Raw genomic sequence first — 24855 nt, 5'->3', positions numbered from 1 at the left:
TGTAAATAATGCTGTGATAAACAGAAGGGTGCATATATCTTTTAAAATTAGTGTTTTCATATTGTTGTGATAAATACCCAGAAGTGGAACAGCTGAGTCATATGGTAGTTCTATTCTTAATTTTTTTGAAGAATCTCCATACTGTTTTCCATAGTAGCTGCACCAATTCACATTACCATCAACAGTATACGAAGATTCCCTCTTCTCCACATCCTCTCTAACACTTGTTTCTTGCCTTTTTTGATAATAACCATTCAAACAGGCATGAGGTGATATCTAATTGTGGTTTTGATTTGCATTTCCTTGATGATTAGTGATATTGAGCATCTTTTCATGTACCCATTGACCATTTATGTGTATTCTTTGGAAAAATGTCTATTATGATCCTCTGCCCATTTTTTAATTAGGTCGTTTTTTGTTGTTGTTGAGTTGTATGAGTTCTTTATATATTTTGAATATTAGCCTCTTAACGGGTATATGATTTGCAAATATCTTCTCCCAGTTGGTAGGTTGTCTTTTCATTTTGTTGATGGTTTCCTTTGCAGGGCAGAAGCTTTTTAATTTGATGTAGTCTCATTTGTGTTTTTTGTTTTTTTATTTTTTTTTGCTTTTATTTCCCTTCCCTGAGGAGACACATCCAGAAGGATATTGCTAAGACCAATGTCAAAAAGTATACTATGTTTTCTTCTAGGAATTTTATGGTTTCAGGTCTTATATTCAAGTCTTTAATACATTTGGAGTTGATTTTTGTATGTGGTGTAGGATAGTGGTCTAGTTTCATTCTTTTGTATATGGCTACCCATTTTCCCAACACAATTTATTGAGGAGACTATTCTTTCTCCATTGTATGTTCTTTGCTCCTTTGTCATAAATTAATTATACATATATGTGTGGGTTTATTTCTGGGCTCACAATTCTGTTCCACTGATCTATGTGTCCAATGTTCTGCCAATACAATGCTGTTTTAATTACAATAGCTTTGTGATATAAGTTGAAGTCAGGGAGTGTGATGCCTCCAGTTTTGTTCTCTCTTCTCAGGATTGCTTTAGCTATTCAGGGTCTTTTTGGTTCCATATAAATTTTAGGATTTTTTTGTTCTACTTCTGTGAAAAATGTCCTTGGGTATTTGATAGGTATTACATTGAAGCCACACATTGTTTAATGTAATAGGAACATTTTAACAATCTTAATTTTTCCAGTCCATGAGCATAGAATATCCTGCCATTTCTTTGTGTCATCTTTAATTTTTTTCAACAACGTCTTATAATTTTCAGTGTACATGTCTTTCACGTCATTGGATAAATTTATTCCTCGGTATTTTATTCTTTTTGTTTCACTTGTAAATGGTATTCTTTTCTCAATTTCTCATTCTGCTAGTTTGTTGTTAGTATATAGGAACACAAAAGAATTTTGTTCTATATTAATTTTGTACCCAGCAACTTTATTGTACTCATTGACTATTTCTAATAGTTTTTTGATGGAGTCTTTAGGGTTTTCTATATATAACATCACAAAATTTGCAAATAGTGATGGATTTACTTCTTCCTTTCCAATCTGGATGCTTTTCATTTCTTTTTCTTGCCTGATTGCTGTGGGTTGGACTTCCAATACTTTGTTGAATAAAAGTGTGAGAGTGGGCATCATCATCTTGCTTCTGATCTTAGAGGGATTGCTTTCAATTTTTCACCTTTGAATATGATGTTAGCTGTGAATTTGTCATATATGTCCTTTATTATATTGAGGTATGTTCCTTCTATACACATTTTATTGAGAGTTTTTATCATAAATGGGTTCTCAGTCTTGTCAAATGCTTTTTCTGCATCAATTGAGATGATCATATGATTTTTATCCTTCATTTTTATTAATGTGGTGAATCACACTGATTGATTTGTGGATGTCAAACCATACTTGCATCCCTGGAATAAATCATACTTGAATCCCTGGAATAAATCATACTTGATTATGGTGTATGATCCTTTTAATGTACATCTGTCCCTCAGTATCCAAGGGGGATTGGTTCCAGGATTTGCCAGACCCCAAAACCTGCTTGATACTCAAGTACCACAGTTGGCCCTCCATATCCATGGTTCCACACCAGTGGATTCAACCAAACACATACCATATAGTGCTGTATTTACTACAGAAAAAAAACCCATGTATAAGTGGACCTGTGAAGTTCAAAACGTGCATTGTTCAAGGATCAGCTGTATCGTTTATTTGGTTTACTAATATTTTGTTTAGGAATTGTGCAAGTATGTTCATCAGAGATAATGCCCTGTAATTTTCTTTTTCTGTGTTGTCCTTGTCTGGTTTTGGTATCTGAGTAATGTTGGCCTCATAAAATGAGTTGAGGCATTCCCTCCTCTTCAATTTTTTAGAAGAATTTGAGAAGGACAGTTATTAAATTTTCTTTGAATCTTCAGTGAAGCCGTCTGGTTCTGGACTTTGTTTGGGGGGATTTTTTTTTTTTTTTTTTGCAGCATGCGGGCCTCTCACTGTTGTGGCCTCTCCCGTTGCGGAGCACAGGCTCTGGACGCGCAGGCTCAGCGGTCATGGCTCATGGGCGCAGCCACTCCGCGGCATGTGGGATCTTCGCGGACCGGGGCACGAACCCGTGTCCCCTGCATTGGCAGGCGGATTCTCAACCACTGCGCCACCAGGGAAGCCGGGGATATTTTTGATTACTGTTTCAATCTCCTATTGATCAGTCTTTTCAGATTCTCTATTTCTTTGTGATTCAGTCTTGGAAGATTGTATGGTATGATTGAAATTTTTATCCATTTCTTCTAGGTTGTCCAACTTGTTGGTGTATGGCAGTTCATAATATTCTCTCATAATCCTTTGTATTTCTATGGTATCCACTGCTATTTCTCCTCTTTCGTTTCTGATTTTATTTACCAGAGCCTTCTCTCTTTTTTCCTAGTGAGTCTAGCTAAAGGGTTGTCAATATTGTTTACTTTTTCAAAGAACAAGATCTTAGTTTAATTGATCTTTTCTATTTTCTTTTTAGTCTGTACTTCATTAACTTCTGCTCTGATCTTTATTTCCTTCCTTCTACTGACTTTGGACTGTGTTTTTTCTTCTTTTTCTAGTTCCTTTACATGTAAGGTTAGATTGTTTGAGATTTTTCTTGTTCCTTGAAGCAGGCCTGTATTGCTATAAACTTCCACTTAGTACTGCTTTTGGCAAACCCCATAGATTTTTGGTATGTCTTATTTGAATTTTATTTGTCACCAGGTATTTTTTTATTTCTCCTTTGATTTCTTCATTGATCCAATAGTTACTCAGGAACACGCTGTTTAATCTCCACATATTTATCATTTTTCCATCTTTCTTCTTGTAATTGATCTCTAGTTTCTTTCATACCACTGTTATTAGAAAGATGCTTGATATGATTTCAATCTCCTTAAATTTATCGAGACTGTTTGTGCCCAACATATGGTCTATCCTTGAGAGTGTTCCACGTGCACTCAAGAAGAATATGTATTTTGCTGCTTTGGGATGGAATGTTTTATATAAATCTAACAACTCCATCTGATCTAAAGTTTCATTTAAGGCTGCTGTTTCCTTGTGGACTTTTTGTCTGGATGATCTATTCATTGATGTAATTGGGGTGTTAAAGGCCCCCACTATCATGTATCACTGTCAATTTCTCCCTTTAAGTCTGTTAATAATTGCTTTATATATTTTGGTGCTCCTATGTCAGGTGCATATATATTAATAACTGTTAAGTCTTCTTGATGAGTTGCCCCCTTTATTATTATACAATGTCCATCTTTGTCTCTTGTTACTGTATTTTGTCTGATATGAGTATGGTGACACTCACTGTCTTTTGGCTGCCATTTGCTTGAAGTAGCTTCTTCCATCCCTTCGCTTTGAGCCTATGTTTGTCTTTAGAGTTGAGATGAGTCTCCTGGAGGCACCATATTGTTGGGTTATTTTGTAATCCAACCAGCCATAATGTGACTTTTTATTCAATCTATTTAATTGAGGGTGATTATTAATAAATGAGTACTCAGTACTGCCATTTTATCTTTTGTTTTCTGGTTGCTCTATATCTCCATTGTTTCTTTTTCCTTGTGTTTCTATCAGCCATTTTAGTTTGATGGTTTGCCATGAGATTTTTCTCAGTTTCCTTTTTTTTAATGTTTCATGTCTCTGCTCTAAATTTGTTTTGTGGTTACCATGAGGCTTGTATAAAATATCTCATAGACAAAATTGTCCTTTTTTCTGCTGGATAGCATCTTATCTTCATCTGCTTACAGGGGTTCCATCCTTTTCCTCTTCTACTTTTATATTTTTGTTGTCTCAAATCATCCCTTTTATGTTGTGAGTTCGTTATCAAACTGAAGTAGCCATAATTTTTTTTTTTTTTTTTGCGGTATGCGGGCCTCTCACTGTTGTGGCCTCTCCCATTGAGGAGCACAGGCTCTGGACGCACAGGCTCAGCGGCCATGGCTCACAGGCCCAGCCGCTCCGCAGCATGTGGGATCCTCCCAGACTGGGGCACAAACCCGTGTTCCCTGCATCGGCAGGCGGACTCTCAACCACTGCCCCACCAGGGAAGCCCAATTTTTTTTTTTTTTTTTTTACTGTTTTTTCCCTCTAACCTTTATCCAATAATCAAGTGTTTAACAACCTATTCTGATATGGGGTTGCAATTTCCTGATTCTGTCTATTTATTACCTTAGTCATAGTTTTGTGCACTTCTGCTTTTTTTTTTTTTTTTCTTTAGGAGAAGAGCAGAAAGGTCAACATCTCTTATAAAGCATGTCTAGTGGTGATGAACTCCCTGCTAGGAAAGCCTTTATTTCTCCTTCATATCTGAAGGATAACTTTGCTGAACAGAGTATTCTTGGCTGACACCTTTTATATTTCAATATTTTGAGTATGTCATTCCACTCTCTCCAGGCCCATAGAGTTTCTGCTGAGAAATGTGCTGATGGCGGAATGTGGGCTCTTTTGTAGGTTACCATCCATTTTTCCCTGGCTGCCTTTAACATTTTTTTTTTTTTTTGCATTTACTTTGGAGAATTTTAACATAATGTGTCTTGGAGAAGGTTTTTTATATTGAGGTTATAAGGAGTTCTCTTAGCTTCACGTACTAGATAACCAGTTCCTTCTCCAGGTTTGGGAAGTTCTCAGCTATTATTTCTTTAATTAAACTCTCTGCTCCCTTTTGCCTCTCTTCTCCTTCTGGGATACCCACTATTCTAATGTTGCCCTTCCTAATAGAGTTGAAGAGCTCTCATAGAATTTCTTTTATTTTTTAATATATAAAGTTATTTATTTATTTTTCACTGCATTGGGTCTTCATCTCTGTGTGCGGGCTTTCTGCAGTGAGCGGGGGCTACTCTTTGTTGCGGTATGCAGGCTTCTCATTGTGGTGGCGTCTCTTGTTGTGGAGTACGGGCTCTAGGTGTGCAGGCTTCAGTAGTTGTGGCGTGCAGGCTCCAGAGCACAGGCTCAGTAGATGTGGTGCATGGGCTTAGTTGCTCCACGGCATGTGGGATCTTCCCGGACCAGGGCTCGAACCTGTGTCCCCTGCATTGGCAGGTGGATTCTTAACCACTGCACCTCAAAAGCAGCCCCCCCCTTTTTTCTTAAATATCTTAATGCTCTCTCCTCATCTAACCATACCATTTCTAGATTTCTATCTTTGAGCTTGCTAATTCTCTTCCATATGGTCTGCTCAACTTCCAATGCTTTCTAGTGAATTCTTCACCTCATTTATTGACTTCTTTAACTCCAGAATTTGTTTGGTTCTTTTTTAGAGTTTCAATCTCTCTGGTAAAGTATTCCTTCTGTTCATTAATTTTATCCCTCATAAAACTGCCTTTCTGAGTTTTCTTGTAGCTCACTGAGTTTCTTCATGACAGATATTTTGAATTCTCTATCAGTTACATTGCAATACTCTATGACTAAGTTCAGTTTCTGAAGAATTGTCATTTTCTTTTTGTGATGCAGTGTTACCATGGTTCTTCACAGTGCTTGATGAGTTGTTCCTCTGCCAGCGTATCTGAAGCAGCAAATACCTTTCTTCCTTTAGGTAAAGCTTTTATAGAAAAAAAAAAAACCTTGATTCTAGGGATTCAACAGGTTAGTAATTAGAGGCCTTTTGTTTTCCAGTAGGTGGCACTATAGCACAAGTTTTTGGCTTGTCTCACCTGAGCTGCCTCCAGTTATACTTGAGAGTTGGCACTTTCCACTTTCCACCACCCAGGTGAGAGGTGTCACCCAGTGCCCTAGATGTCACTGTTTGTGCCTCTGGGGTTATTGATGCCTTACTGCTGCTGATGTCAGCAGTGTCACCCCCTGGGGCACGATGTCAGGTGCCTCTCCTACGTTCAGTCTCCTGGGTAGCAGGCTCTGCTGCCATGGATTTGGGGGGTGGGAGGGTTGGAGGGAAGCCATGGTTACAGCTGTCTTTCCTGTGACCAGAGTTTTAGGGTGCACAGGCTCTGCTATTGTGGGTAAGGGGGGAGGGACTGGAGTGGTGGGCACTTCTGAAGCTGGACAGATGTGGTTGCAGGCTCCACCGCCACTGCTGTCCAGTTCCTAGGAGCTGTGCCTCTGCAGCCAGGAAGCTGGTGTTGTGTGTGCTGCATACCCTAATGCTACCAGGTTCTCTTGGGTTGCAGGCTCAGACTCTGTCGCCAGGGGTCTGAGATTACAGTACTGCCTTCAGTGTTCCCTCTATGCCTCCTCTATATGTTCTAAGACACCCATGCTTTAGATGTACAGATATGTGGAATTCTCCAGCATCCTAGTGTTTTGGACAGAGGCACATTTGTTGAGTTATGGATTTTACTGGTTGTAGATTAAAATGGAGAGACAAAGGAAGTACCTCATGCTGACATGATAATTTTTTAATTGGATTACTTGTTTTTTTGCTCTTGAGTAAAATGAGTTCCTTACATTTTAGATATTAATTCCTTATGAAATAGATTTTTGCAAATATTTTCTCCCATTCTGTAGGTTGCCTATTCATTGTGCTGATAGTTTCTTTCTGTACAGAAGCTTTTTATTAATGCTTTTGCTGCTTATTTATTTTTGCTTTTGTTGCTTGAGCTTTTGGTGTCATATCCAAAAAATTGTTGCCAAGAACAATGGTCAAGGAAGTTTTTTTCCCTATGTTTTCGTCTAGTAGCTTTGCAGTTTCAGGCTTACATTTAAGTTTTTAATCCATTTCCAGTTAATTTTTGAGAGTGGTGTAAGACAGGGGTCCAATTTCATCCTTTTGCATGGAAATATTCGGTTTTCCCAACATCAGTTATTAAAAAGACTATTTTTGGCTCCCTTGTTAAATCTTAGGTGACCATATATTCAAGGGTTTATATCTGGGATCTCAGTTCTGTTCCATAGGTCCATGTGTCTGCTTTTATGCTAGTACCATACTGTTTTGATTACTATAGCTTTATAATAAAGTTTTAAATCAGCAATTGTATCTAGCTTTGTTCTACCTTCTCAGAATTATTTTGGCTATTTGGGGTCTTAGTGGTTCCATATGAATTTTAGGATTGTTTTTCTATTTCTGTGAAAAATGCCATTGAAATTTTGAGAGGGACTGCACTGTATCTATAGATGGCTTTGGGTAGTAAGGACATGTTAGCAATACTAATTCTTCCATTCCATCAGCACAGAATGTCTTTCCATTTATTTGTGTCTTCTTCAGTTTCTTTCATCAATTTCTTATAATTTTCAGTGTACAGGTCTTTCCCTTTTTGGTTAAATTTTTTCCTAAGGATTTTAATTTTATTATGCTATTGTACATGGAATTATTGTCTTTCTTTTTCACATAGTTCATTAGTGTAGAGAAACAAAACTGATTTTTGTACATTGATTTTTTTTAATCCTGCAACTTTACCAAATTCATCTATTAGTTTCTTGGTAGTAGTTTTATTATTTTCTATATACAGTAAGTCCCCTACATATGAACAAGTTCCATTCCAAGAGTGCATTTGTAAGTCCAATTTGTTCATAAGTCCAACAAAGTTAGGCTAAGTACCCAACTAACAAAATCAGCTATACAGTACTGTACTGTAATGGGCTTATAATACTTTTCACACAAATAATACATAAAAAACAAACAAACACACAAAATAAAGAAAACATTTTTAATCTTACAGTATAGTACTTTGAAAAGTACAGTAGTACAGTACAACAGCTGGCATACAGGGGCTGGCATCGAGTGAACAGGTAAGAAGAGTTACTGACTGGAGGAGGGAGAGGAGGCGCGAGATGGTAGAGCTGAAGGATGGTCAGCAATAGGAGACAGAGGGCAAGCTGCAACTTCACTCATGCCTGACGTTAATGGCACAGGTTCTGGTTCCTTTCTGGATTCAATTCTATCTACCCTCTTGAAAAAATGATCCAGTGATGTCTGGGCAGTAGCTCTTTTTTTCTCGTCATAGATGACATGGTAGCCCTGGATTGCATTCTGAACAACTACTGCAACCTTTGTGTACCATTCTATGTTCAGGTCCTGTGCCTCAAAAACAGTGCCTCCTCAAAAAAAGAAAATCCCTTTGCCATTTCCTGCATTGTGAATCTCTTCAATTCTTCAGTTACTTCTTCTTCCTCTTGTTGCTCCACTCTCTCAATTATTTCCACTTTTGTTTCCATCGTTATCACTTGGCACTTCTTAGCAGTACCAGCTACATCACTGCTGCTTTTACGCTGGCTTCCGGACATCCTGGGCTTGAAATAAAGATACTGTACTACTTTACTACTCTATTCAGTACTGTACAGTAAAGTACACAAATGCACAACCACTTGCAGAGATGCACACATGTGACAATGTACATCAGACACGTGAACTAACTTAACATGATTGGACATGTGAACACACATTCACATCTTTAAAAGTTCACAACTTGAAGGTTCGTATGTAGGGGACTTACTGTATGATATCATGTCCTCCACAAAGAGAGACAACTTGACTTCTTCCTTTCCCATTTGGATGCCTTTTATTTCTGACAGGTGTAATTTTAGATGAATAAAGAAACACAAAGTAAAATTCACCTTTAGCATAGAATAAAACAAGTCCTCAAACTAAAAAAGCTGTTAAAATATGAAAAGATGTTTAATTTCACTCACAATTAGAGAAATATAAATTAAAGCTACACTAGGTATCATTTCTACCTATCATATTAATAAAAATTCATAAGTTTGACAACATACTCTCTTGCCCAGATTAAGTAGAAACTGGTAGTTTCATATATTCCCAGTAGATATACAAAATGGTACAAAAGCTATAAAGGAAATTTATATTTATATTGACAATATATAGCAACACTACATAGACATTTACACTTTGACCTAGAAACCCCATCTCCAGGAATGTACCTTAAAGATATTCATAAAGATACAAAAACACATCTGTAACAAAGTTATTCACTGCAGCAATACTTGTGACTGCAAAATACTGTGAGACATAATATCCCAACAGAGTAACTTGGTTGAATATCTAAATATTCTCACTACCAAAAGGAACCAAGATCCCTCGGGGAAAGGGTTTCTTGAAGGACTGGAAAAGGAACATTCAAAAGATGAGCCTGGGGCTTCCCTGGTGGCCCAGTGGTTGAGAGTCCGCCTGCCGATGCAGGGGACACGGGTTCGTGCCCCGGTCTGGGAAGATCCCACATGCCGCGGAGCAGCTGGGCCCGTGAGCCATGGCTGCTGAGCCTGCGCGTCCGGAGCCTGTGCTCTGCAACGGGAGAGGCCACAACAGTGAGAGGCCAGCGTACCGCAAAAAAAAAAAAAAAAAAAAAACAAAAAAAAAACACTAAATCATGCCCTCAGGATTAAAGGCAGAATGTACACACTTCAAAAATAACTTTAAGTAAAAAAGAAAAACTACCAAAGCACAAAGTGTGACTTCTCACATACATGTTCCAGATTAAAGAAACTGAAGAAACCTAACAACTAAATGAAGTAAGTGATTCTCTATTAGATCCTGAATGAGGATGAAAAAAAAATTTTTCCAAAAGGTACATTATTGGAACAGTTGACAAAAGCTGGATATGTAATATATTTTTAATAATAGCATGGTAACAATGGTAAATTTCCCAAATTTGATCATTACATTGTGGATATCTTCTTAGAAAATACATGCTTAAATGTTTAAGAATAAAGAGACACGATGTCTTCAACTAACTTACAAATCATTCTCCCCAAAAATTATATATATAAAACACAAATTATATTGAGAGGGAAAGGAAACCACAGAGCAAATATGGCAAAATGTTAACAATTAATAAGTACATAGAGTTCTGTTCTATTCTTGAAACTCTGCTGCACGTTTTAATTTTTTTTAAGTAAAGACATAAAAATCACTAGTTGCAAGATTTCTGCTTCCATCAAGATAGAGAAACAGGCATAAATTTATTCTCCTGCATAAAATAACTAAAAACTGGACAAAAATATAAGATAGCATTCAAGCCACTGGACATCAGGCAAGGAAGGACAGTGAACCCTGAGACTATAAATAAATGAACTGAACGCTAAGATTATCCCAGCTTACTTAATGGAGAAAATGTCCAGGATATGGTCCAGGGAAGAAGAGCCAAGCAGAACTCAGTCACCTCTGCAAGTTACAGAGACTGTACAGAGCACACAGACACCAACATAGTCAGAGTGCTGGTGAAGAGACAAGGACAGAGTACTAGAGAGGAGAGAGCTGCACAAAGAGAAAACTCAAGAGACCTGCAAAGACTCACCCAAAATTTTACTTAGCTAAGATTTTTTTAGCTAAGTACTGATTAGCTCAGGGCATGAGGAAACTACTCTATGCCGTGGAAATAACCCACCAATAAGGATTACAGGAAACACTGTCTAGAGCTCACATAGTATCACGGAATTGTACCAGGTCCCAACAGCCAGAGTTTAAAACCTCATAATATGGGGAGCATCCTTTGGATAATGAGAATGATCTTGTCTCAGTAGAGGAGATAAATTTACCCTAGACTATACATACTGCTGGTCCACCTAACAAATGTATAAAACAAGAGACAAAAAGATCAAGCTGTGTCCAAGTAACTTAATCATATCCCAAAGCTCAAGAATAGTTAAAGAAAGGTAAAAATATTCAGTACCTAATAATGTAAAATTCATAATGCCTGGCATCAAGAGCATGCAGTTGCAGGAGAACACAACCCAAAATGAGCAGAAAACTCAGGCAGTCAAAGCTGGCCCAGAAGTAACACCAAGGATAGAAGACAGGGAGAATAAAAGAGTCACTATGACAGTATTGCATATGTTCATGAAACTAAAAGAAAGAATAAATGTATTAAGTAGAGAAATGGAAAATATTTTAAAAGATTCAAATTGAACTATTACAATGATTCACTTATGACTTGCTCATTTTCAACATGGAAATGGCTCAGCTACTTGGTTTCTGTTTCCTTCTCTCCAATTCCTCCCTCCTAAGTACAGGTGTGGGGCAAAAGGAAGATCTGAGTTTTGGCAGGTATGAAAAGATAAAAGGATTGGCATACACTAGCATGTTTAACTTGAAATACTGGTGAGACAGGAAGTGACATTGCCAGAGGAAGAAGAAAGGAGAAGGAAGTGATACTGTTGGAATAGGAGAGGTCAGGGATAGAGTTAACTCACTGATAGGCTTATTAAAGAGCAAGGAGGGGCAGGGTCCAACAAAGCAGCATAGGAAGACCCTGAACTCACCTCCTCCCATGACACACCAAATCTACAACTACATAAGTAATAATTCCAGGTAAAAAGAACTGTAAACTAGCTGAACGGCACCCTCCACAATAAGGGATAAAGGGACCACAGCAAGATGGGTAGTAGAGGCAGAGATGCAGTGACTCTAAAACCCTATCCCCCAGTGCAGTGACACACAGCAGGGAGGCAGCTCACTAGTCCAGAGCCTCTTTTTAAGGATCAAAGGGTTTGTGCCCCACACTGGGCACCCCAACCCTTGGGACCTGCACCAGAGAGACAAGGCCCCAAAACATCTGGCTTTAGAAACCAATGGGGCTTACATCCAGGGGGCCCAGGGGGCTGCGCGAATCTTAGATACTCCTGTTGAGGGACTCGTGTGGATTCACTGGTTCCAGGAACAAGCAAAAAGGCAAGTTTGAAAAGTGACTGGATTATGTATAAAGGAGATTTGGTTGTTAACCTTAAAGCATCTGCTGGAGGGACAGGGATTAACTGGGATTTTCGTCATGGGTGGTGCCACTGAAGAGTACCATTTTTGCACTCTCCCTCCACCCTGCTATTGCAAGTGAGCAGGCACACAACCTCTCTAAAGTCAAGTGTCTATCACACCCAAAATGCTCATCCAAGGCCTCCCTAAAGCGGAAGGCATGCCCCATTCCCAACACTTTCCTCCAATATTGTGAAAACTGCAGGCGTGCCTCTCCCCCAGCACTCTTTCCTGGCCTTTCTAAAGCTGAGGGCACACACCCTGCCCGCAATAATCGCACAGCCTCACTAAAGCACAGTCTACACAGGGGACTCCTCTTGATTGCCAGGCTCTGGTGGCCAGAAGGGCTTGTGCTCCTGGCCCCATGGGACCGTAAGAATCAGAAAGATAGTTCTGGGCAGAATACCACACCCACGACACTACATAAACAGCAGACTGAAACATCCCTGATCAGCACATGAAAAAGGCCCCTTAATTGTCCTGGAGCTTCAACCTGAGGGGCAGGCTTCAGGTTTGCAATACATCTAAAGGCTACATAGGTGCTCTTTGGGAATGCAGGCAAGGAGACACCACCTGTGCACCCTGTCTTGGCCTCACCACAGCATGCTGGTACCTCCCAGAAAGAAGCTTAAACACTCATCTGAAACCCCAATTGTTCCAACTGCTGCCTAGGGAACATATCTGGACCTCAGTTTGGAGGTTGGCAGGGTATACAATTGTCGTCGCATAGGACTTTATATATCTATCTGCATACTTCAAAAGCTATTGTCTAAGAAACAGGCTTCTAATCAGCCTGAATCTAGGCTGACTAGGATCACTCCCTTTAGAACACTGACAGGTCTTGGCACACCCTCAATAAGCAAGACCTATCAAGAATAAATCAGACTAGTCAGACAATCACATAGGTTCCAGAGACAACCAAGAGCTAGAGCAAGGTTGAATAAGAGCCATCTCTTACATAAGGCCTAGTTCTTCAAGACTGGGAGAGGTAGCTATTTTGCCTAATACACAGAAACAATTACACAGAGTCAAGCAAAAGATAAAAACAGAGGAATATGTTCCAAACAAAGGAATAAGAAGAAACCTCAGAAAAAGACCTTAATAAAACAGAGATAAGCAATATACCTGATATAGAGTTACAAGAGATGCTCACTGAACTCAAAAGAATGGATGAACACTCTCACTGTACTATATCAAATAGACAGAAAATATTTTAAAAAACTAAACAGATGTCACAGAACTGAAGAACACAATAACTGAACTGAAAAATATACTAAAGGGGTTCAACAGCTGACTAGCTAAAGTAGAACAACTAAACAGCAACCTGGTAGATAGGGCAGAGGAACTCACCCAAACAATCAACAAAAAGAAAACAAGAATTTTAAAAAGTAAAGGTAACTTAAGAGACATACAAGACTACACCAAGCAGAATAACATTCACATTATAGGGGGCCCCAGAAGGAGAAGAGAGAAAGGGGCAGAAAACTTATTTGAAAAAATAATGGCCATAAATTCCCCTAACCTGGGGAAGGAAACATTCAGGTCCAGGAAGCACAGAAAATGCCAAATAAGATGAACAGCAAGATAAATTATAATTAAAACGTAAGAAGTTGAAGACAGAATCTTAAAAGCAACTTGTCACGTAAACAGGAATCTCCATAAGACTATCTGCTGATTTTTCAGCAGAAACTCTGTAAGCCAGAAGGGAGATATTTAAAGTGATAAAAGGGAAAAACCTACAACCAAGAACACTCTACCTGACAAGGCTATTATTCAGAACTGAAGGAGAGATTAAAGTGTTTTCTAAATAAGCAAAAGGTAAAGGAGTTCATCACCACTTAACCAACTTCATGAGAAAAGTAAATGGGTCTTCTTTAAGCTGAAACAAAAGGGTGCTAACTTATAACAGAAAAATATATGAGAGTAAAAATCTCACTGCTAAAAGCAAATATATGGTAAGGGTAGTGGGTTAATCACATAGGAAGCAATTAGAAGGTTAAAAGATAAAGTAGTAAAATTAATTGAAACTACAATAATTAGTTAAAGAATACACAAAATAAAAAGACGTACAATATGACATCAAAAACATAAAACATGACTGAGCAGAATAAAAATGTCAAGTTTTTAGAATGTGTTCAAATGCAAGTTGCTACCAACTTAAAATAGACTGCTATATATATAGATCGTTATGTGTGAACCTCATGGTAACCACAAAGCAAAATGTACAGCAGACACACAAAAGATAATGAGAATGGAATCTAAACATAACACTAAAGAAATTCATCAAACCACAAGGGAAGAAAGCAAGAGATGAAAAAAGGAATAGAGAGAAGCTGCAAAAACATCCAGAAAACAATCAACAAAATGGCAACAAGTACATACCTATCAATATTTACTTTCAATGCAAATGGACTAAATTATCCAATCAAAACACACAGAGTAGGTGAACAGATAAAAAAAATAAATTTAAAAAAATAAAAGAATAATTTATATGTTACCAAGAAGAGACTTACTTCGGGTTTAAGAACACACAGACTGAAAGCAAAGGGATGGAAAAAGATATTCCATGCAAATGGAAATGAAAAGAAAGCTGGTATACCTATACTCACATTAGACAAAACAGACTTTAAAACAAAGAACATAATAAAAGACAAAGAAAGGCATTACATAATATAAAGTGGTCAATTCAACAAGAGGATATGACATTTATAAATATTTACACACCTAACAAAGGAAAATCTAAATATATAAGACAACTATTAACAGGCCTAAAGGGAAAATCTGACAGCAATACAATAATTGTTGGAGATTTTAACCACATTTACATCAATGGATAGATCATCTACATAGAAAATCAATAAGGAAACATCAGCCGTAAATGAAACATCAGACCTGATGGACTTAACAGAAATATATAGAACATTCCACCCAAAAGCAGCAGAATACACATTCTTCTCAAGGGCACATGGAGCATTCTCAAGGATAGGCCACATGTTAGACCACAGAACAAGTCGCAATAAATTTAAGAAGACTGAAATAATATCAAGAAATTCCTATCAAAATTCCAATGGCATTCTGCACAGACCTAGAATAAATAATTCTAAAATTTGTATGGGACCAAAGTCCCCAAGAAAAGGAGGGAGGGAGGGACGGATGGAAGGAAGGGAGGGAAGGAAGGACAGAAAGAAGGAAGGAATGAACAAAGCTGTAGGTATCATGCTCCCTGATTTCAAACTATACTATAAAGCAATTGTAATCAAAATAGTATGGCATTGGCATAAGATACATAGATCAACAGAATAGAGAGCCCAGAAAGAAACCCACACATATATGGTCAATTAATTTACAACAAAGGAGGCAAAAATATACAATGGGAAAAGGCAGTCTCTTCAATAAATGGTGTTGGGAAAACCCAACATCCACATGCAAGAGAATAAAACTGGATGACTATCTTACACCACACACAAAAATCAACTCAAAATTGATTAAAGACTTGAATGTAAGATCAGAAACCATAAAACTCCTAGAAGAAAACATAGGCAGTAAGCTCCCTGACATCACTCTTAGAGATATTTTTTGGATCTGATTCAAACGCAATGGCAACAAAAGCAAAAATAAACAATTGGGACTACATCAAACTAAAAAGCTTCAGTACAGCAAAGGAAACCATCAAAAAAACAAAAAGTCAACCTCCAGAATAGGATAAGATATTTGCAAATCATAGATCCAATAACGGGCTAATATCCAAAACACATAAAGAACTCATACAGCTAAACAACAACAACAAAATCCAATTTAAAAACAGGTAGAGGATATGAATAGACATTTTTCCAAAGAAGACATATGGGTGGCCAACAGGTAGGTAAAAAGATGCTCAAGATCACCAGCTATTAGGGAAATGCAAATCAAAACCACAATAAGATATTACCACATGTCTGTCAGAATGGCTATTGTCAAAAAGACAAGAAATAACAAGTATTGGAGAATTTATAGAGAAAACAGAACCCTCACACACTGTGGGTGAGAATGTAATTTAGGGCAGCTACTATGTAAAACAATATGGGGGCTTCCCTGGTGGCGCAGTGGTTGAGAGTACGCCTGCCAATGCAGGGGACACGGGTTCGTGCCCCAGTCCGGGAGGATACCACATGCCGCGGAACGGCTGGGCCCGTGAGCCATGGCCGCTGAGCCGGCGCATCCGGAGCCTGTGCTCCGCAACGGGAGAGGCCACAACAGTGAGAGGCCCATGTACGGCAAAAAAAAAAAGAAAAAAAAAACTGATCAAACTGCAGGGAGAAACAGACTTATTCACAATTATAATCAGAGATTTCAACACCATTCTCAATAGCAGATAGAACAGGTGGACAAAAATGAGTAAAGAGGGACTTCCCTGGTGGCCCAGAGGTTAAGAATCCACCTTCCAATGCAAGTGACGCGGTTCGATCCCTGGTCGGGGAACTAAGATCCCACATGCTGCAGGGCAACTAAGCCCATGTACTGCAACTACTGAGCCCACATGCTCTAGAGCCTGCACACCACAACTACTGAGACTGCGCACCACAACTACTGAGCCCATGCACTCTGGAGCCCATGCACCACAACTAGAGAGAAGTCCACGCACCGCAATGAAGAGACTGCACACCGCAATGAAAGACCCCACGTGCCACAACAAAGATCCCATGTGCCACACCTAAGATCCGACGCAGCCAAATAATTTTTTTTTAAAAATGTGTAACCATATTCTTTAAAATAAAAAAAACAATGAGTAAAGAAATAAAAGGCTTGAACACTACTATCAACCATCTTGACCTAATTGTCATTTATAAGAACACTGCAAACAACAACAGCAGAGTATAAAGTGCACATGAAAGAGTTACCAAGACAGACCATACTCTGGGCCATGAAACAAGTATCCATAAATTTAAAAGGATTCAAGTCATATAAAATAGGGTCTTTGAAAACAATGGAACTCAATTTGAAATCAGTAACAAAAATATCTCTAGAAAAAAAACCAACTACTTGGAAATTATGTAAGAGACATTGAAAGAATACATGGGTCAAAGAAGGAATCAAAAGTGAAATTAAAATGTATTCTGAACTGAAAAAAATGAAAATAACCATATGAGAATTTTCTGGGTTGCAGCTAAAACAGTACTCTGAAAAAATTAAGAACACTATAAGGATGTATGTATTACAGAAGAAAAATAGTCTTAAATCAGTGATCTCAACTTCTACTTTATTAATCCAGGGGAGAAAAAGAGCAAATGAAACACAAATTAAATGGGGGAAAAAATTAATAGATTTCAGAGCAGAAATCAATGCAATAGAAAACAGAATATCAATATAAATGAATGAAATCAAAAGTTGGTTCTCATATAACATCAGTAAAATTGAGAAACCTCTAGCCAGTCCAATCAAGAAAAAAAAAAGAAGACACAAATTATCAATATCAGGAATGAGAGAGATAAGACTACTACAGATTCTCCAAATATTAAAAAGACAATAAGGCAAAATAATAAACAACACTAAAAAAAATTGACAACTTAGGCAAAAATAAACAAATTCCTTATAGTTCACGGAAGAAGAAAAGGATCATATGAATAGGCCTTTACTTTAAAAATTAAATTTATAACCAAAAACCTTCTCCCAAAGAAAACTCTAGGCCAAGATGACTTCACTAGTGAATTCTATCACACACCTAAGTAAGAAATAAAACCAATTCTACATAAACTTCTCCAGAAAATTGAAGAAAATACTTCCCACTTGTCTTGTGAAGCCAGCCTTATTACTCTGCTACCAAAACCAGACAGTATTACAGGAACGGGAACTGTAGATCTATATCCCTCAGCAACACTGATACAAAAATTCTCCAAAAAAATTTCTTAGCAAATTGAATCCAATGACATAAAAACAAGGATAATACAAAAAGATGAAGTGGGAAGGGGTTTTTTTTGTTTTTGTTTTTTGTTTTTTTTTTGCGGTATGCGGGCCTCTCACTGTTGTGGCCTCTCCCGTTGTGGAGCATAGGCTCCAGACGCGCAGGCTCAGCGGCCATGGCTCATGGGCCCAGCCACTCTGTGGCATGTGGGATCCTCCCGGACCGGGGCACGAACCCGTGTCCCCTGCATCGGCAGCCGGACTCTCAACCACTGCGCCACCAGGGAAGCCCTTTTTTTTTTTAACAATCTTCAAATGTTTGAAACATCTGAAAATCAATCAATACATTTCAACATATTATCAAACTGAAAAGAAAAAACAATACAATCACCTAAGCAGAAGACAAACCACTTGACAAAATCCAACAACAATTAATGAAAAAGCTCTCAGCTAGGCAGGAACAGAAGGGAATTTCTATAAGCTTATAGAAGATATCTAAAAAAACTCAAAATTAACATCATACTTAATAGTGAAAGACTAAACGCTTTTCCCCTATGACCGAGAACAAGACATAGATGTCTGCTATCAATACTTCTATTAAACTCTGCACCAGAGGTTTTAGCTATTGCAAGAAGGCCACAAAAATAAACAAAAGACATCCAAATTGGAAATGAAGAGCTAAAATTCTCTTTGTTTGCAGATAATATAATCATCTGTGTAGAAGATTCAATGGACTCTACAAGACAACTGCAAATAAGTACGTTTTGCAAAGTTTAGGTTATGAGATTAACATACATAGTAACAATGAACAGTGGAAAACTGAAAATTAGGAAAAATACTATTTATAAGAACATAAAAAATATGAAATACACATAAACCCAAAAGACCTATACACTTAAAACTATTGATATAAGGTTAATTAGGAAAATTAAAGAAGATATACACCATGTTTATGGATTAGAACTCCAATACTGTTAAGATATACATTTTCCCCAAATTTACCTATATACTCAATGCATTTCAATAAAAAATCAGTAGCCTTTTTTATAGAAATTGATGAGCTAATTCTAAAATTGATATGGAAATGCACAGGAACTAAAGTAGCCAAAACAATTTTGGAAAGAAAAAAAAAGCACAAAGAGAAATTACACTATCTAACTTTGAGATTACTATAAAGCAACAATAATCAGAATAATGTGATGCATTTTCAGAGTTAAGAGGAAAAGCTGACATACTCCTTGTTTTTCTTTGGGTTTCCAACCATTGTTCAACTGTTAATCTCTCAACACTTCCTCTCTGAAAGGCAATACTACCAATTAAACCACTTCCTCTCAATCTATCACCTTTTCCTATCCCCTTTTCCCATCCCCCCAAATTCTCCTGCCCTCTTTATCTTAGCATTTGTCTCCATCTATCCTTCACCAAAATACCTGACACTTCAGTATACACATTGATGACTCCTTCTCTGTCCTGACCTCATAAATCCTTAATCTTCTTACCTGTTAGTACTATTTCTTGTTCCTTTCACTACCTTACTTTTTTTTTTAAGATTTTTTTAATGTGGAGCATTTTTAAAGTCTTTATTGAATTTGTTACAATATTGCTTCTGTTTTATGTTTTGGCTTTTTGGATGCAAGGCATGTGGGATCTTAGCTCCCCAACGAGGGACCAAACCCACACCACATGCACTGGAAGGGAAGTCTTAACCACTGGACCTCCAAGGGAAGTCCCATACTTTTCTAAACAGTATAATTTCAGTTAAACATAGTAAATAAAACACATGGCTATTTTTCACTCCTTTCCAAAACCCTACCAAAATATAATATAGTTACTTAAAATATAAACTCGCAATAACAAAGAAGATAGAAAAGGCAACAATCACAGATAAGACTTGCCAACAAAATGTTAGAAAATTTAAGTGGTAACTCATTAGCATATCAGGAAAAGTTGAAACTTAAGTGTACGGAGGGGAGGTCAAGAAGAAAAGGCCACATGGTGGGAGGGGGAATTGGAGGAAAATGATCAAAAGGTACAAACTTCCAGTTATAAGATAAATAAGTACTAGGGATATAATGTATAGCATGATGACTATAGTTAACAATGGTGTATGATAAAGAGAGTTGTTAAGTGAGTGCTTTCTAAGAGTTTTTATCAAAAAGAGAAATTTATTTCTTTTCTTTTTATTATTTGGATATCAGCTAAATCTACTGTGGTAATCATTTCACAACATAACATAAATCAAGCCATCACGCTGGACTTCCCTGGTGGTGCAGTGGTTAAGAATCTGCCTGCCAATGCAGGGGATATGGGTTCGATCCCTGATCCGGGAAGATCCCACATGCTGGGAAGCAACTAAGCCCATGTGCCACAACTACTGAGGCTGTGCTCTAGAGCCTGTGAGCCACAACTACTGAACCCATGTGCCACAACTACTGAACCCATGTGCCACAACTACTGAAGCCCGCCCACCTAGAGCCCGTGCTCCGCAACAAGAGAAGCCACGACAATGAGAAGCCCACGCACCACAATGAAGAGTAGCGCCCGCTTGCCACAACTAAAGAAAGCCCGCGTGCAGCAATGAAGACCCACTGCAGCCAGAAATAAATAAATAAATAAATTTATTAAAAATAAAAGAATGAGGAAGCCCTTTTTAAAAAAAATCATGCTATACACCTTAAACCTATACAGTGATGTATGTCAATTATATCTCAATGAAACTGGGGGGAGAAAAAGAAGAAAAGACCAGTTTATAGGGTCAGATAACTCCAATAAAGCTCAGGAACTAGAGAAATCTAAATGAAGAAAAAGGAGAGGGCACCGAAACAGAAGGATTGATTCAGTCTATATAAGGAATAGCCAGAATTCTAGTTCCTATTGCTCAGCCCACAGACATGCAACTATTCTTCCCCCAGTGCAGAAGAAAACAAGAGGAAAAAATTAACCAGAGAGCTTTTGGACTCAGAGACACCAGGCAGCTTACCAAAAACAGGAGGATTAACTAAAATATGACTCTTCGAACACTCAATCTACTTTCCCTATCTATTCCTATAACATAACAGAGTAGTCAAACAAAATACAGGACACCAGTTAAATTTGAATTTCAGATAAAAAATAAATAATTTTTAGTGTATGCATTTCTCAAATATTGTACGCAAATTTAACTGGTGTTCTATATTTTAATTTGCTACATCTGGCAACCCTACCTTCAGACTAGAGACTAGAGAATGGTTCTTTGGGGAATCTCATTGGCCCAGGAAAGGATGTTAAAGATATGAACATTAGGAGTTCTCAGCGTCATCATAGATCTTTACCTGATCACACATACCACATACACACATTCCCCATAAGAAACAGAGTTTCTTCTACAATTTACTCAAATCCTAAGACCCATGAGTGCAAGAAACACACTAATTTTTTTAACTTTCCAAGTAAGGTTAAAAAAAAATTTTAACTTTGAATAAATATAGTGAAGTGTGAAGTAACACAATGAAAACAAACAGAGTGAAAATCCAAAACTATTAAGGTGTGTAATATTTCATATTTTATGCCTTCAAAGGACAATTAGCAGTGCAATTTTGGCCTTTATTTTTATAGTCCTTATTTTTAAATTTTATACTTTATAATCTTGGAGCTAAAAAACCATATTGTTTATCCAAAGGATTTTTATGCGTGATTAAATCATCAATATATTAGTATTTTAGTAATGAAATGACAGCAGAGAACACCTACATGTTAAAATACTCCATGTGATTCACTATACAAATGATTCACAGAAGAATGCAGGGAAGGTGGGTTATAATGAAAGTTTGTGTCAAAAGAAGAAAACAGCAGGGCTCAAGGAACCCAAGGAGGTAGGGTAATAAAGAAAACGAAATTTGTAAGAAGGGTTCTCAAACCTAACTAATCATTAGAATAATCTGGACATCTACTGGAAAAAAAGATTTCCAAGTTCAAAAATTTCAGACCTACTGACTCAGAATATCAGGAGCTGGGCCCAAATTTTACAATTTTTGAAACTTTCCCCATGAGATTCTGATAATCAGCAAGATTTTGGAAGATTTTAGAATGCTGACTTAGGTACGCTTATTCAATAGTATGATCTATTTGCCTTAAGGACAACTATGATGCTACAGACAATAAATGATGAAATCATTCTTCTTACCTTGGATACATTGCTGACATAATTCATTTGGATAGTACTTTCCTTATCAACTTGATTACAAAGGTTCTGTAAAGTAGATGCATATTCTTTATCACTTTTTATTCTCAGGGCCATAAATTTCTTCACTGTTTCCAGTAACCGTAATTCCCAGTCTTGCAATTTTAACACAGCTTCATGTGAATTCTTCAGGTCACTCCCAAACCCCATTTTTGTAAGGCACTGTCTTATCCTCCACGCTGCACAATTGAGCCGTCTAATCAGCACATATCTGTGTATGTAAACAGAAGAAAAGAATCTTAAATCAAAAGGAAATTAGTCTTCAAAGCAAAGTTATGGCCCATTCTTTTTAGAGTAAAAAAAAAAAAAAAAAATCACTATAACTGAATGCTTTCCCCAAAAAGTCAGGAACAAGATGAGAATGTCCAATCTCACCACTTCTATTCAACACTGTAATGGAGGTTCCAGTCAGTACAATGAAATAAATGAAATAATTTCCAATGAATTTGGAATGGAAGAAGTAAAACTATATTTATTTGCAGATGACATGACGTATATAGAAAATCCTAAGAAATACAATTTTTAAAGTATTAGAACTAATAAATGAGCTCAGTAAGATTACAGGGTACAAGATAAATATACAAATATCAACTGTATTTCTATATATTAGCAATGATCAATCTGAAAACAAAATTAAAAAACAATTCCAAAACAATTCCATTTACAACAGCATCAAAAAGAATAAAATATTTAGGAATAAATTTTACAAAATAAATACAAAACTTTACTCTTAAAATTATAAAATATTTTTGAAAAAAATTAAAGGTGACCTAAATAAATGGAAAGACTCATGTTAATGGATCCAAAAGACTTAATATTAAGAAAGCAACTGCCCAACTTGTTCTACAAACTTAACTCAATCCATATGAAAATCTAAGCTAGCTTTTTTTTTTGCAGAAATTGACAAGCTAATCTTAAAACTTACAAAGAAATGCAAGGAAGCCAGAATAACCAAATAAATAAACAAACAAACCAAAACACCCTGAAGAAAAAGAACAAAGCTGGAGGACTCAGACTTCACTGCCAAATCTATTCAATGGAGGAAAAAAAAGTCTTTTCTACTAAAGATGCTGGGAAAATTGGATTCCACATGCAAAAGAGTTAAGCAGGATGTCTCCTTAGACCATACACAAAAAATTAAATCTAAAGGAATCACAGATCTAAATATCAGAGCTAAAACTATAAAACTCTCAGAAGAAAATATAGTAGTAAATCTTCATGACCTTGGTCCAGGCAATGGTTTCTAAATATGACACCAAAAGTGCAAGCAACAAAATAAAAATATGTAAATTTGTTTTCATCAAAATTAAAAACTTCTGTACTTTGAAGGCCACCATCAAGTAACTGATAAGACCACAGAATGGGGAAAATATTTACAAATCATATATCTGATCAGGGACTTTTCTCTGGATTATATAAAGAATTCTTACAACTCAATAATAACAAGACAAACCAATTAAAAATGGGCAAAAGATCTGAGTAGACATTTCTCCAAATAAGATTTACAGACATCCACTAAGCACATGAAAAGATGTTCAATATCATTAGCCATTAGGAAAATATCAATCAAAACCACAATGAGCTACCATTTCACACCACTAAGATGTCCATAATCAAAAAGACAGATAATATCAAGTGTTGGAGACTGTGAAGAAATTAGAAGCATCAGATACTGGTGGTGTAAATGTAAAATGGATAGTTCCTCAAAACTTAAACACAGAGTTATTATATATGACCCAGAAATTCCACTCTTAGGTATGTACCCAAGAGAAATAAAAACATATGCCCACACAAAAACTTGTGCATGAATATTCGAGCAGAATTATTCATAATAGTCACAAAGGGGAACAACCCAAATGTTCATCAACTGATGAATGGATAAATAAAACGATGTATCCACACAATGAAATTGGCAACGGTAATGAATGAAATGTTGAAACAAGCTACAGCATGGATAAACCTTGTAAACATGCTAAGTGAAAGAAGCCAAACACAAAAGACTGACATGCTGTGCTGTCTTCTTATATGAAATGTCCAAAATCTATTTTTAGAGGCATAAATCAAATTAGTATTGACTAGAGCTGGCAAATTTGTGAAGAAATGAGGAGTGACTGCTAACGGGTACTGGATTTCCTTTTGGAGTGAGTAGAGGGCTCTAAAATTGATTGTGGTAATGGTTGCACAACTCTGTGAACAGAATAAAAACCATTAAGTTGTACAGTTTAAATGGGTGAATTCTTCAGCATGTGAGTTATAGCTCAAAGTTGTTAAAAAAAAATCTCTGCAGTATAACTTATAATCATCTAAAGGTCAGTTATCAGACACCCCAAAGTTATTCCTGCTTGTTTGCTATAAATCCCAAGAACTATGATAGAATTTATTTTCCCCTCCAGTCTCCTAAGATTTCAAGCAGTGAATCTTTTAGGGTCAGTTAGAAGAAATAAAGAAACACATCTTTTATTTTTAAGTCTGGCTCATCATATCAGAAGTCAATTTAATTCAGCTGAAATCCTCTAACCTATACAGAAAAGTAAGAAAAGGTTTCTCTCTCTAAGCTCAGTGATACCATCTAAAGAGATGGTAAAAA

General features: G+C 37.0%; 1 protein-coding gene across 2 annotated transcripts in view; it reads right to left on the bottom strand.

Moving 5' to 3' along the window:
• FER (FER tyrosine kinase) overlaps window positions 1–24855 on the bottom strand; it is a 466661-nt gene that overhangs the window by 401289 nt on the left and 40517 nt on the right. For both annotated transcript variants that reach the window (XM_029216683.1, XM_029216684.1), the window contains one exon: window positions 22212–22479. In XM_029216683.1, coding sequence (XP_029072516.1) covers window positions 22212–22418 — 207 coding nt within the window. In that variant the 5' untranslated portion in view covers window positions 22419–22479. The remainder of the gene's footprint in view (window positions 1–22211; window positions 22480–24855) is intronic.

Source organism: Monodon monoceros, unplaced genomic scaffold (genome assembly GCF_005190385.1).
Source record: "Monodon monoceros isolate NGI ecotype Baffin Bay Population unplaced genomic scaffold, NGI_Narwhal_1 Super_Scaffold_12, whole genome shotgun sequence".
Taxonomy (NCBI): domain Eukaryota; kingdom Metazoa; phylum Chordata; class Mammalia; order Artiodactyla; family Monodontidae; genus Monodon; species Monodon monoceros.
Note: the sequence above shows the minus strand (reverse complement) of the source record. Positions and strands in the feature narration are given on the sequence as shown.